We start from the raw sequence: 14,824 nt of genomic DNA, 5'->3' as shown, positions 1-14,824 counted from the left end.
TCCCATTGAAAAAGTCAATTGCTTTTAGCTAAAGAATCCAAAACTGCGCCGTGTTACCCCTGCAAACTCCTTCGTGGAGTCTGACCTTTAATTAATTTCATTCTTAAACCAACAGGAAAAAAGAGCGAATTTCCCGATTATGAGAATTCCAAATTTCCAAAGGGTAAATTCTAAAGATAGTCACTCAACTATAATTTTTTTTTATTTTAGGTACCTAAAATAAAAAATTTACCATTTAAGCATCCATATTACATAATTTATTCATTTTGATCACTTACTCTTTAAAATATTTAACAGAAATATGACCTGGCATTCTTTTATTCATTTTCTATCTTTCCAATTTCCTCTTTTCTTTTATTTTAGCCACGTTACATAATTTCTTGAATTCACAAGCAAAACCTCAATAAGAATATAGCTTTCAATGCTATTCTCATTGGTATACCTAGGTTAGGATAGAATCAGAGATACGGACATGGAAGTAAATTTCAAACTATTGGAGTTGGAAGGTTGGAAATTGCCAACAATCTGCAACTATCAAATCAGGTCACACTATTTCAACATTTTAACTTAAAGATATGATGAAGAAATAGCTATCACAAAATATACTGTGAAATTAAATATGGAGTAATTGCCTATGCTGCTCCAACAAATATCAAAAGGCCAGTTCAACGCTAAATTCAAATGACTCTACAATTTGAACATTTAGAAGCAAGAAATTGCTGAGCTTTAGCTTCTGCAAGCTCATTCACCTCCTGGAATAAAAGCATAGAGAGGAAACTCATCTTTTAGGGTTTCTCGGTTATTTAGGCATCGAAGCTCCGGTCAACAATCCGAACGGTGAAGGTATAGAAAGGGTTGAGGAGAACAACATATCTCGGGCTTGCGGCGACCCAACGGTGGACGCAGGCGGATCGGGGTTTTCAGCTTCGAATCTTTACTTGGGGTTATGTAGCTTTTGGTAGCTTTTTTGGAAAATTTAGACCGAAAGAAGGATAGAGGTTCTGGAAATCTGTCGTTTGGTGGTGGTTTTGTATCCGTCAGAACACCGGTGGTGGAGCTCTCTGACGGGCGGCGGTTAAAGGTTAGAGGAAGGAGAATAAAAAGGAAATAGAGAGAAAAAGAAAAGAAAAGAGGAACGGGAAAGATGGGAAGAAAAATGAGAAAAGAATAAAGAATGCCACGTCATATTTCCGTTAAAGATTTTAACGGTAGTGATTAAAATAAACAAATTATGAAATATAGATGTTTAAATTGTAAGTTTTTTATTTTAGGTGCCTGAAATGAAAATTTGTTATAGATGGCTAACTATCTGTCTAGTTTACACATTTCTAAATGACAGTTGCGATCGGGAAACTGAAAACAAACGCACTCACTCTCAGGAAGACCACCCAAAAAGAGAAAAAAAGAAAAAGAAAAAAAACCGTCTTCAGATCTGAAAACTCAAATCCAAACTTCATTTATTTCCGTTTGATTGTCGAGAAAGAGAGAGAAAAACGGAAACGATGGAGAAGTTCATCGATAACTTGTCTCCAATGGATCTGATGCGGTCGGAGAAAATGTCGCTTGTTCAACTCATTATTCCTGTCGAGTCCGCTCACCGAGCCGTTTCTTATCTCGGCGAACTTGGTCTCCTCCAGTTCCGTGATGTATGTTCTTTATTTCTTTTTTCTTCACTTGGACCCGTTTCTCTTTTGTGCTCACTTTGCTTTTGTTTCCAAGCATTTCTTTCATTATTCTTGAAAAGGATTTAGGATTTTGATTCGTTTATTTGGCATTAATTAGAAATGGAATTTCGCATTTTACGTAGTTGGATTTATGTTCAATGTAGCGGGAGAGCTTGTTATTCGAAAGTTTAGTTGCTAATGTTTTCCTGCATTTGGAAAATTTATTGAAGTCGATGCGAATTTGATAATTTATTAGGTGTTGTTTCGGTGGTTTAATTTCTAGAGGATTTGAGATCTTTCACTGAATTAGTTTTTTATACCAGTATTTGATTTGAGATGTGTTGGAATTGATGGATCTAGTTAAGATGTGACAGGCGTTACTCAGAGGAAGGAAGTTATCCTAGTATATATATTTTTTATAAAGGAATCTTTGTTTATGGTTTGATCGGAGAGATTTTGGAATTTGAGCATATTTAGGACTCGGCTTGAACTTATTGTAGAAGTTAATATTTTCTTTTGTAGGTAATACCATGATAACTTTATACCTAGTATTAAATTGCCCTATAAATGAAAATGACATTTAATATTTTCAATGAGCTTTCTCTATTTGGGAGTATAAAATATAACCAGCTTTTGATGGGTGTATTACTACAGCTGTCAAGTTGGCAGGCAGGTGCTATAAGATTTGTTGGATTTGGAGGAGCAATTTCATGCCAAAATGTTGAGGGATTGTACTTAGATAATGACTGAGAGTTTGATTTGGCATTTAAGATGACTTTCTATCTACATTAAGATTCATGTTTGTTTTTTATTTTTTTTATTTCTTGGAGCATTTCATGGAGCTTGTAGGGTAAACCTTTTTGTGAAAGGGTGTTTTTTTTCTGGTTTTCTGGGTTATAATATTGATAATGACTGCTAATTGTTAAAGATACTATCTTGCCATCATTTAGGATGGAGGGATTTTAAAAGTTGAACTTGGAACCATTGATCCACCAAAAGATAAGCACTATTAGCTGAATTGTTTATGATACAGGTGAAAGGAAGAAAGCTTTTTGCCTTCTTTTTGACTTTGGAATGGGATGCAAAAATTGTTACTGATAGATGAAGAGATGCTTCTATTAAATCAGTTGACAAGTGTGAAAATGTTCTATTAAACGCCTGTCTGGATTAGTGTAGGAGTATGATTTAGGTGATAACTGATAGAAGCTTGAGACTCGCTGCAAAAGGGCTGAAGGATAGAACCAAATCTCCTTGAAAATTTTTGCTGACCATAATTTGGAAATAACCCATTTTCTGGACTTTGCAGTATGCTTGTCAAAATATCTTATACAATCTATCTACTCTTGGAAAGAAATAGATTGTTCTTTATGGTACTAGGTGCCCTGATATCAGGGAATTTCTCTTGGGGATGAAAATATGTCCAAATATTTAATGGTCTTGAATATCTCTAAAGTCATGAGTGGGTGTTGGTTTTATGTTCTCAGAATACTTATTCTGCTAGATGTTTAATTATTTATTTATTTTTGCTTTGGAAGGTTTTAAGACTATTTTTCATTCATCGCCTTGTTCTGGTAAATGTGCCTTTGATATGATAACCATAGGTATATCTGCTAATTGTTAAACATGTTTAGGACGTTGCTTTTGTAATCATCAATTAAATATGCTAATGGTTGTATATTTTTGTCTATGGCAGCTAAACGCTGAGAAAAGTCCATTCCAACGAACATTTGTTAATCAGGTACTATCAAGCCTAATTTTGTGACTTAGGATGTGCCCTTGTTCTCAATTCTTTAATATGTATTCTAATGATCAAATATGAAGTACTAATTAGTAGTTCTGCATGGTCAGTTGAAGTAAGCCATTCTTCTGATTCTTAGTATTATCTTTCCTTGTATAAGTGACTCTTTCTACAGATTTTCTTTGAATGAATCAAACTGAATATATCTGGCCAGTTTTTCTGATCCCCTTGGGATTGTAGTGAATGGTTAGGATGAATACTGGATTTATTTTTGCATATTAAGCATCAGTTTTGCTTTCTAATTTCTTTCCTTGTAATTATGAGAGGAGAATGACTAAGGCAGCATTTTTGTTATCTCCACTGGCTGGCCGTCTCATTAGAGGCTGGCCGTTCCCTTCCTTTCAGTTAACCTTCCCGCTGATGTTGGAATTGTCCCTAGATCTTGCTTTCTTGGTGTATCTGCCAAATGACATGACTAGCTTAGCTATATGGTGACATTGTGAGAAGTAATGTAGTATTTTCTTTTTCTATTATGCAATCTAACCCCTTTGTACTCAGCTTATGGATTTTTAATTTTGTTATGTTTGTGTTAAAACCTATTTAAGTGAACATGTTTTTGTTTTCAAATGGCAAAACTTGGTGATTGTATTTCAATTTTTACAAAAGCAGAAAGAAATTGCTAATCATGCCTCAACGATGTCAACTTTATTTCTGATATCTTTCTTTTTTAGAAGAGCATTAACTATAGTTTCAGATTACCAAATATTGTAGTCGCTTTCTTTAAAAAAAAATTTGCAGTTGCTTTAATTTCTCAGAGGTCTTAACAGGTGAAGCGTTGTGGAGAAATGTCAAGAAAGCTACGTTTTTTCAAAGATCAAATTATTAAAGCTGGTCTACTATCCTCAATACACCCTGTTGTGGAGCCAGATGTGGAATTGGAGGAATTAGAGGTTCATTTGCTCTACTCCCACTAAATAATGATTCCTTCCCCACTTTGACTTGCCTCGTGTTTTCTTTGTTATGCCAACAGTTTCACTTACATACAGTGATAATTTATTGAATGCTATAACAGTTAGTGTCAGTATTACTGGCCTTTTTGGGAATGAGGATGTATCAAATTTTATTTTTGTTACAATTTCAGATGCAACTAGCCGAGCATGAACATGAGCTAATTGAAATGAACTCCAACAGTGAAAAACTTCGACAAACATACAATGAACTCCTGGAGTTCAAGATGGTTTTGATAAAGGTGAATTTCTGGATTCATTTCTTACACTTATATTTATATTTCTTTTATTGTTTACGATTATTAATGTTACTTGGATTCGGGTTTGTGTGTAAGGTACGAGTATGTTTATTTTTTCCTAAGTTTTCCCATGTATTTGGAGGATCCTTAGAAGGTTATAACCCCATACCCATGTCCATATGTGTGTCTGACAAGGGTTTGAGAAACAGGTGCTTGAACAAAAAAGAAGTGTCGGAGTAACATATCATTTATAGCATTTGTTTATCGACTTCTTTTCCATCTTCACCGCAAACAGTCATTTGAGGTTCTGCTTTTCTTTCTCCCCTAAATGCCATTGTAATTTTATAACATGTTTCTTCAAGTCATTGTTCACAAGCAATTAAGCTCTTTGATTATCCTACTGTGCTTTGCACATTCAAACATGATAGTAAACTACTAGGCGAACCAGAAGGGAAGAAATAGGAAGAACAAAGTAAAGATAACAAGGGAAGTAACAATATGAAGTAAATGATTTATCTGTGGTTAACCTTGTCAAATATGTTTAAGGAGTAAACTGTTTTCAGTTTACATTCTGAATGCTGCATTTATGGAAGATTTAGGTACCCAAATTTCTGTTGGATATTGAATGCCTTCTGATGCATAATGCTCCAATTTCAGGCCGGTAGTTTTCTTGTGTCAAATAATAACCAGGCAGTTGCCGAGGAATGGGAATTAAGTGAGAATGTATACTCTAGTGATCGTTATGTCGAGGCATCGTCATTACTTGAACAGGTATTTGTTGACCCTGTGATTTAATTACTCTTCTTTTTCAAATCCATTTCTTTGGTTCCATCTACTATATGATTATCCACTGTACAGCAAATGAGGACAGCAGACCAGTCTGGGTTGAGATTCATCAGTGGGATTATTTTTCAATCTAAGGCTCTTAGATTTGAGAGGATGTTATTTCGTGCTACCAGAGGCAATATGCTTTTTAATCAGGCACCGGCTGGTGAAGAAATCATGGATCCATTATCTGCCGAAATGGTTTTATTTCCCTACTCATAATCATCTATTATGTCGCTAAATCTTATTCAGTTATCTTTTCATTTGGAAATTGTTACTGTTATTTGGTACATTCTTACTCTGGGCTGTCTACATCAAAGAGGTTTATTGTATTGCTTTTTGATGATAACTGCATTGTCGTATTATTGAAATCAACTTTGCAGTTCTCTCTTTCTATCATCTTTGCAGGTTAAAAAAACAGTATTTGTAGTTTTTTTCTCTGGGGAACAAGCTAGAACAAAGATTTTAAAAATTTGTGAAGCATTTGGAGCTAATTGCTATCCTGTTCCTGATGACTTCAGTAAACAAAGGCAAATAACTAGAGAAGTAAGTGCAGGGCCATGGAGATTAACTATTTTGTTTCTCCAGCTGAAAAATGAATCACAAGCATGCATCTTCACAACCAAGACTTAAATAGATATTCTTGATTCTTTGAGGAGATGACCCAACAGTTATAATTTTTCATTTTTGGTTCTTTTGTTCTGTAATATAAGCAACTACAAATTTTAATTCGAGTTGGCTCTTTTTATCTTTTTATTTGCCTATCAATATCTCTCACATGCTTGTTATTAGATGGAATTATAGAAATCTGTATTCTTCTGGTTAAAGTTTGGGCTTTTGGTCACAGATCTTGTCACGTCTTTCTGAATTGGAAACCACATTGGATGCTGGCATTCGCCATCAAAATAAAGCTCTGACTTCAATTGGTTACCATCTAACACAATGGATGAGCATGGTAAGATGTACCAGTGAATGCACCTTGTCTTGTATATTTGATTCCTTTGCTGGGGCAATGAACATCTCCTCTGCGTGCAAAATATTTAACTAGCATATGAAACTGCCATAAGTCTGATATATTTGATGCTGTGTAATATTATCAACTAAAACCCTTATGATTTCTTTTTTGTTTTAAACCAGGTACGAAGGGAGAAAGCTATATATGATACGTTGAACATGTTGAATTTTGATGTTACTAAGAAATGTCTTGTTGGGGAAGGATGGTGCCCTGTATTTGCAAAAGCTAAGGTATCTTTTATGCATCATCATTCTAAATTCTATGTAACTAACATTCATCGTTATTTTTTCCTTCCCCTCTAGATCTTCTGTTAGAACTTTGCAACCTTAGAATTGAGGAAATGGATTTCCTTGCCTTATAGGTTCAAGAAGCATTGCAACGGGCAACATTTGATAGCAATTCGCAAGTTGGTTCAATTTTTCATGTGATGGATGCTGTAGAATCACCTCCTACATATTTTAGAACCAACCATTTTACAAATGCATATCAGGAGATTGTTGATGCATATGGGTGAGTTCTAACATGATGCTATGTTGCTTTAACACATGGATGGCATGCTTCTGTTGATAGTTTTGACAAATTTGTATAAGCTACTCACTTTAAATTGAACGGTTGTCTAGTATTAAGAATCTTATTGGGTTTATTGGATGGTTTATGTTTTAGATGGTAAATATGATATACTGGGAGGGGGGGGGGGGCATGAATTGCTTCCTAACCGTGAAGCTAGTTCTTAGAAGATTTATGTAATGGCACTATAATATGTCAAAATTGAAGTATCTCGTCCGTTTTCTGACTGCAGCTTCATGTGTTCTTGATCAATTAAATGAATCATACTGCCTTCAGGATAAACTTTTTATATGTTTACTGTTGAAATTTTTACATTTTTAGCAGGATACTAACATGAGAACTTTTCGCAGTATTGCTAGATATCAGGAGGCAAATCCTGCAGTTTACACTGTTGTTACTTTTCCATTTCTCTTTGCGGTGATGTTTGGTGACTGGGGTCATGGAATATGCTTGTTATTAGGAGCATTGGTCCTCATAGCTCGAGAAAGCCGACTCAGCACACAGGCATGTGCGCGAACATATCATGTTTAGAGTTGAAACTAGCGACTACGTTTTATGTGCATTATACAGAAACTGTTAAGGTTATGGTAGGAATTCCGGAGAGGAAATTGTTCTTCAAGGGTAGGATTTCTTATTGGAGCGGTTAAGTGAGGCTTTAACACTGACACAGCGGTTAAGTGAGAGAGGGAATCAGAACGGGATTGATGTGATGGCATTAATAAGTTAATATGGACTCGAGTGTGATAAATATATATTTCTTGCTCTCTTGTTGGCATGCTTAAATTATATATACATGCTTTCAGTAATCAATATTGATTAATATGATAAAATTTCATACTCCGTAAGTTGCTGCAAAATGGGTGTAGTGCTTGTGTCACTTGTAGCCTTAGCCAAAATTTATCTGTAGCATGTACTTATTGTAATTTAAGTTGTGCACTTGATACCTCACAGAAACTTGGAAGCTTTATGGAGATGCTATTTGGGGGGCGCTATGTGCTCCTTTTAATGTCACTTTTTTCAATTTATTGCGGGTTGATTTACAATGAATTCTTCTCCGTTCCCTTTCACATATTTGGTGGTTCTGCTTACAAATGCCGAGATGCTACTTGCAGGTTCATATAACTACTTTTTAGATCTCGAAATAAAGTAGAATCTCATTACTTACTAGAATGATAATATGTTCTGTTTCCTCTGATGGCTTCCTTTGTGCTACAAATCAATTTTGGAAGCACCCCTTTTTTTATTTTAATAACTGCGATTTTTTATGTAAACTTCTTGGTTTTGACTTTTGGGGGGGTTTCTATTTCTTTCTTTTTGCAAGAATAGGTTGATAGTTTTTGCAGCTACCTTTGCGCTGCAGTTGAAAAAAGAATTTGATTTTTTATGCTTTTGGGGCCGCACTAGTGAATCGATCTTTGTTGATATTCTTTATGTTTATTTATAATAGATCAATTAGGCTTATTTCTTGTTTTCTTTACGATATTGGTCAACCCTAAATTAGTATTTCTTGGTCATGTGCATATACCTTGGTTGTAACTGTAACTTGAACGCATTAACAAAGGGAGACTACCTGGTTTCCATATACTAGCTTATAGCATTTGTTTTGAGCAAATGTTAGAGATTCAGATTTGCAATAGTGGGGTAGATTAACAATTTCTTATATACTGAAAAGCAGAATTCTTCAATTAATTTTGTTACTCCACTGTTATATGTTTTGTTTCAGTGATGCACACTCTGCTGGTTTAATCAAATTTCGTGATCCATACCCATTTGGTGTAGATCCAAGTTGGCGTGGAAGTCGTTCAGAGTTGCCTTTTCTTAACTCTCTTAAAATGAAGATGTCAATTTTGCTGGGTGTGGCCCAGATGAACCTAGGAATCATATTAAGTTATTTCAATGCACGCTTTTTCCACAGCTCCCTGGATATTAGGTCTGTTCTTCCTCTTTCTTCCTCTGACTTATACCCTGTTTTCCACTTGCTTTCTTTAAGTGATGGAACTGAAATTTACTTCGCATCTTATTGTTAGGTATCAGTTTGTACCACAGATGATATTTCTTAACTCCCTTTTTGGCTATCTTTCACTTCTCATAATAATCAAGTGGTGCATTGGTTCTCAAGCGGACCTTTATCATGTGATGATCTATATGTTTCTGAGTCCCACTGATGATCTTGGTGAAAATGAGTTGTTCTGGGGCCAGAGACCGCTTCAGGTGTGATTTTCTCTCTTCTGGTTACTGTTGCAGACTGTTATTTGCCATGTTATGTTTCAAGTCTTCACAGCAGTAATTGCTTAACTTGTGCAGATTGTATTGCTTCTATTGGCATTAGTTGCTGTTCCATGGATGTTGTTTCCTAAGCCTTTTATTTTGAAGAAGCTTCATTCTGAGGTACTATGTTGCTGACATTTCTTTCCTTCTTAAAGCAATTTTGCTATTTTTTATAGCTTCTGTCTAACATTTGCTATTTCTTATATTTAACCAGTATACTTCGAAGATTTCATTGTGCTAAAAAAAACCCTAAAAAATTGAGCCAACCAGATTTGTCTAACTGAATGGCTGACCTCTCATGTAAATCTTGTTGACTTGTCTTCTCATCCTGTAATACTTTGTTATTTCTCAATACGTCCCTCCTCCCCTAGATAATGGTTTAAACATAAATGAGTGAAGAATTGTGTCTATGCATGGTAATCAAACTGTAAACATTTTCATCTATGTGGGGGCATGCCCATTCCTCTCCATTGCAATCTGTATGCAGGACTATAAATTGCGTACGGTATAAAACAAGCATTGGATATGCTCCTCAGATCATAATTTTTGGTTCCAAGTATTTGGATTACCACAACCCTTTCCAGATTTTGCTAGCATCTGGTCGAACATTAATTGCTTTAAAAATTATAACTACACAAACTGTATATTTCAGAAAAGCAATTACTTGGACAACTCTCACTTCACTTACTTTGATAAGTGTTGCCTATGAGGCTATGATGTGGAGTTTTGGATAACCGAGTACCTTGTTTTAAAATTGGGAGCATAACATGGGAACCCATAATTGTGTCTTAGTTTCTGGATGTTCTATTAGATAATTGGTGTTTCTGATCCTTCCTCTTCTCCAAGGTATAATGGCAGGCTTCTAACTTTGGGCAGTATAATGGCAACTAAGAATTCTTAGATTCCTTATTGCACATTTGAACGGTTTTTGGATGCTTTTTGTGCTTAGTTATTGCACTAGACGACCTTTAGTTATTTCAAATTTTCATGGTAAAGTGGAAATACAAAAAGCGTAATAGTCAGCAATCCATAATCTCGCTTGATCTCAAATGCTCTTTTAGTCCCTGTGAAGTAAGGTGCAATTCCAATGACTGAAGGGATAAGCATATAATTATTCAAGAAATTTCTTGGAAAGTTATTATTTGAACTACTGCACACTTCGGTTACCCTTTGGAACATTTTCTAGGCCATTACTATAATTGTCTAGAATCATTAGTTTTTCTCTCTTTTTTCCCCAATTATTAGAATAAATTAGAAGAGCTCATATGAATGTCTTGTTACTTATGTGATATTTTTCCTTCACTGTGTTTTAGAGATTTCAAGGTCGCAACTACGGCATGCTTGTCTCCTCTGAGTTTGATCCTGATGTGGAACCTGATTCAGCATGGGAACATCATGAGGAGTTCAACTTTAGTGAGGTTTTTGTACACCAAATGATACATTCCATCGAGTTTGTTCTAGGTGCTGTCTCAAACACTGCATCATATCTTCGGCTTTGGGCTTTAAGGTAGACCTATAGTTTTCTCAGTTAGAATGTTCTCCACTGCTTCTTAAATAAATGTTATGTTAATGTCTGCTTCTAATACATTACAGCTTGGCACACTCTGAATTATCGACAGTTTTCTACGAGAAAGTCTTACTACTTGCCTGGGGGTGAGTTCATTTAGTGTTCTAAAAGTTGCCTGCTAGTCTTGTGTATATTCCAACTCCTTCCCATCCTTTCCTGTTCTCTTTCTAGTTTATGGTTTGTAATGTATGTAACTGTTGGATGCATGAAAATTAAATTACTCCATTGTAACCCTCTTTCACAAAGAAAAAAGAAAAAGAAAATCATAATAAACCACTATAAAGTAGGGGTGTAATCCAGATGAGCAAAGGCTCAAGTTGTAAGAAGCTTGAGATTGACTGAATAATCGATGCTCTAACCTCAGCTCAAACTCGATCAAGTTTCATTTTTTAAAACTCAAGCCCTATTTGAGATTAAAATCAAACCGTTCGAGCTTTCTCATTTAGGCTCGATTAATAGTTTATCTAGTAAAAAATAAGTTCAACTCCTATACTTGACTTCAAATTTAATTATTTATGCTTGAGTTTGATTTTGAATTGAGAATTTTCAGTACTAATTAGAATTATAAATGCTAACGCAGAATAACTTCAAAATAAATTCTCTAGTTGGAACTTTGGTCAGTATGTTAATGGACAACAAAAATATCTTGCACGGCATTGAATACTTCGTGCATAATTTTCTTTTAAGAATCCTAGAAGCAAGATTAATCCTGCCAATATGTTATTACGTATCTATGTTTTGAGTTGCCTAATGTGTATAAGCATATTCACTATTCTCTTATCTGACGCATGTTTAGTTTTACAGGTATGACAACGTTGTGATTCGATTAATTGGGCTAGCAGTTTTTGCGTTTGCAACTGCTTTCATACTACTCATGATGGAGACCCTTAGTGCCTTCCTACACGCCTTGCGTCTTCACTGGGTAGAATTTCAAAATAAGTTCTACCATGGTGATGGATACAAGTTCAAACCTTTCTCGTTTGCGTTGATAACAGAGGACGGCGATTAGTTAACCCCTAATCCTGCATTTCTGTTTTTGACCAAGTTTGCAAGATGGAGAGGACATTATTTTGAGATGGAAGCTACTAAAAGAAAAAGGCGCAGACGTAACAATTCAGCGGGCTTAAGGTTTGCTCCTCTCAACCCAGCTTTTTGTGCTACACAAATTTGACATAGGAATGTGGAATCCTCGCACGCATTTTCTTTTCAAATGAATTGATATAATGCTGATACTAATAGGTCATATGAGGTAGTGTAGTTTTTCTTTTTTTAACTTCATTTCTTCAAAATAGGAGAAATGAGTTGGTTGGTTAGGTGGGTGGGTGGATAAGAGGGAGAGAGTCTTATTAGTTAGAGCTAGTTGTAAAGAAGAGCTCTGCTTCATTATTTTCGTATATATAGCTTTCTCTGAATTTCATTTGGTTTTTCATTTGAGAAGTGGTGGGAAGGGTTTAGATTTATAAGAATTTTTTACACACACAAAGACTATATGGATTTTGAAGCTAATAGGCTTTTGTCAAATTTTTATTGTAGTGATTAAATCACATTATTATAGAATTCATTTAATTTTTGCCTTTGGTATATTATATTGAGAATTCTAAAAATAACTCCATTTGCCTCTTACAATAACTTTCCTTTGCCTTTTCTATAAATTAGGCAGTTCCTAGTGAAACTAAAATGGTGTCACTTTCTTTTGTCTATCGGTACGATTATACCAACAAATACAAATATCTCATAATAATACGAAATACAATATGAATATAAGATATTTAATATAGGTTTGAAATACTTAAATGTTGTTTTGAGTTGATATATGTACACAAGTAATATAGAATATATGTACAGTACTTACGTATGTTTTGTCGTTTTTTGTTGTTCATTTGTTAGACTTTTTTCTTTTGGAAAGAAAACTAGTTAAGTTCAAATCTCACAAAATTATTTATAACATATAAAGCATAGCAGGTTGGATTAGAGTTTATATATTACTGCAATTTAAGGAAATGATATTTTCTTGCTTGCTAGGTTTGTGGCAACTAGCAAGTAGCTCAACTAATTCTCTGTCTATTTATCAAGTCAAATTAAGTTTGATTTTCTTTTCTTTAACTTGTTTTAAGGTTTATATCACTATTAAATATATTTTTATATTATTATGTGTATATTTATAATTAAATTTAAATCAAATTATTTTATTTATAAATAATAGTTCTTTGACAAATTAAAAATCAATGTCCAAAATCAGTCCAATAATCCTTGGACATTTCTAATTTAATATAGAAACAAACTTAATTACCTAAAATTTCAAAGTATCTATTTTTTTACAGAATTTAAATATAAGAATATATGAATTACGTCGATTCGTGGTAAGAGAGTCTGAACCAGTTACATGATTGAGATTAAAACCCAAGAAAGAGATTGAGATTAAAATTTATGGTAAGCGAAATATGAAAAAAAAATGTTATAACTAAGTTTAACTCTATATAACAAATTAAGATAAGAGAATATTAATGTTTGGATCCAAAGCGATCTTCTCAAGTGGAACTAAAGTTGCCTTGTCATTCAAAGACATAGCATGCATACAATACAACCTCTAATTGGTTGCAGAAGAAGCTGCATTAGAAAGCTCCTTACTTCCTCTACGAGGTGAAGGTCCCAAAAGGCGATCGTCAAACTTTTTTTCTCCATCATTTCCATTATGTCTGGAATGAGTTTGATGGAGTTTTTGTAGGTTTCAGTTTATTTGTCTCCTACCAATCTCAACTCAAAACTATTTTATGTTGAAACATTTTTAAATATTTATAGTGTTTCAATAATTATAGATGAAATGATGTAATGTCTTTTGGTTATTGATCAAGAGTTATATTACTTGATTTTTGACAAAAATATAACTATACAAGTAATATTACTTGAATAGTTATGAGATATTAGTTGAATAATTATCTCCTTTAAAGAGTGATTATTTAGAAAAGATAACTATTGAAAGTTATATCTCTACGAAGATACAAAAGATTTCCTATAAATAAGAGTGAGATTTCATTTGGAAAACATACTAAAAAGTTTCAAAAGTTCTTTCTATCATTCCTTCATCTTCAACTATTATTAGATTGTTCTTGTTATATTTTGCTCAGTGTCTAGTGGATTATTTTCATCATTGCAAAACACAAATAGTCACCGAACTTTGTATCCTCGAGGTTCATTGGCTTGAAACTCATTTACACACCGAGTATAGATGGGAGCGAATAGAACCTTAAAGATAATGGCTTAATACACACCTTGGAGCCTTGTCTTATTGCTTCGTTTTTTTGTTCAAGTTGTTCGTGTTCCATTCGTGTGTTCGAGATTTTCCTCACCAAGTTCCGCACTAACAATTTTAAGGTTCTATTATTTTCATGATGGCTACTACAACACATGAAAGTGGAACACTAAAGGAGTTGGAAGGCTACTACAACACATGAAAGTGGAACACTAAAGGAGTTGTCTTCCAACTTTGTCAAGTTTGATCGGTTTGATGGTGGCAATTTCTAAAGATGGCAGAAAAATATGCACTTCTTACTATTAATTTTGAAGATTGTTTTTGTTTTGGATACTTTAAGACTGGAAGAGAATGAAAACGAATATGTTCCTGTGACTTGAGAAAGCCAAAAATGGGAAAATGTTGATTACATGGACATAGACCACATATTGAATGGTTTATTCGACACCTACCAAAATGAGGTAACCGCTAAAGAACTATGGGACAAATTGGAGACAAGATACATGACCAAATATGCTACAAGTAAGAAATTCTTATTAGTCGTTTTAGTAGTTATAAAATGATTGATGGTCATTATAGACAAACTTCTTCTATCTTAAAAGGGCATTAAAAGAAGTCTCAAACAAAAGAAAGAGAAATATCTCTTGAGGCTTTGGCAAATCGTCTTCGTATTAAAGAAGAATA

The 14,824-nt window shown here is 34.2% G+C and overlaps 1 protein-coding gene across 4 annotated transcripts; it reads left to right on the top strand.

Annotated features, from left to right (window-relative positions):
- Positions 1 to 398: 398 nt before the first annotated feature.
- On the top strand, positions 399 to 12,497 carry LOC105799297 (V-type proton ATPase subunit a1). Of its 4 annotated transcripts, none has more exons than XM_012629766.2 (19): positions 403 to 1,208; positions 1,340 to 1,646; positions 3,358 to 3,402; positions 4,230 to 4,352; positions 4,544 to 4,651; positions 5,306 to 5,419; positions 5,507 to 5,674; positions 5,882 to 6,019; positions 6,321 to 6,428; positions 6,611 to 6,718; positions 6,850 to 6,998; positions 7,406 to 7,559; positions 8,007 to 8,167; positions 8,779 to 8,985; positions 9,083 to 9,266; positions 9,360 to 9,443; positions 10,637 to 10,830; positions 10,917 to 10,976; positions 11,695 to 12,497. In XM_012629766.2, the coding sequence occupies exons 2-19, from the start codon at positions 1,503 to 1,505 to the stop codon at positions 11,897 to 11,899; spliced, it is 2,454 nt and encodes an 817-aa protein (XP_012485220.1). In that variant the 5' UTR covers positions 403 to 1,208; positions 1,340 to 1,502; the 3' UTR covers positions 11,900 to 12,497. The 4 variants fall into 4 exon arrangements, with proteins under 4 accessions (XP_052476901.1, XP_012485220.1, XP_052476900.1 ...); XM_052620940.1 differs by having other exon boundaries at positions 403 to 1,253; XM_052620941.1 differs by having other exon boundaries at positions 399 to 1,646; positions 11,687 to 11,856.
- The last annotated feature ends 2,327 nt before the right edge of the window (positions 12,498 to 14,824 follow it).

The sequence above is a fragment of the Gossypium raimondii genome, chromosome 9 (assembly GCF_025698545.1).
Source record: "Gossypium raimondii isolate GPD5lz chromosome 9, ASM2569854v1, whole genome shotgun sequence".
NCBI lineage: Eukaryota > Viridiplantae > Streptophyta > Magnoliopsida > Malvales > Malvaceae > Gossypium > Gossypium raimondii.
This window is presented reverse-complemented; position numbering and strand designations above follow the sequence as displayed.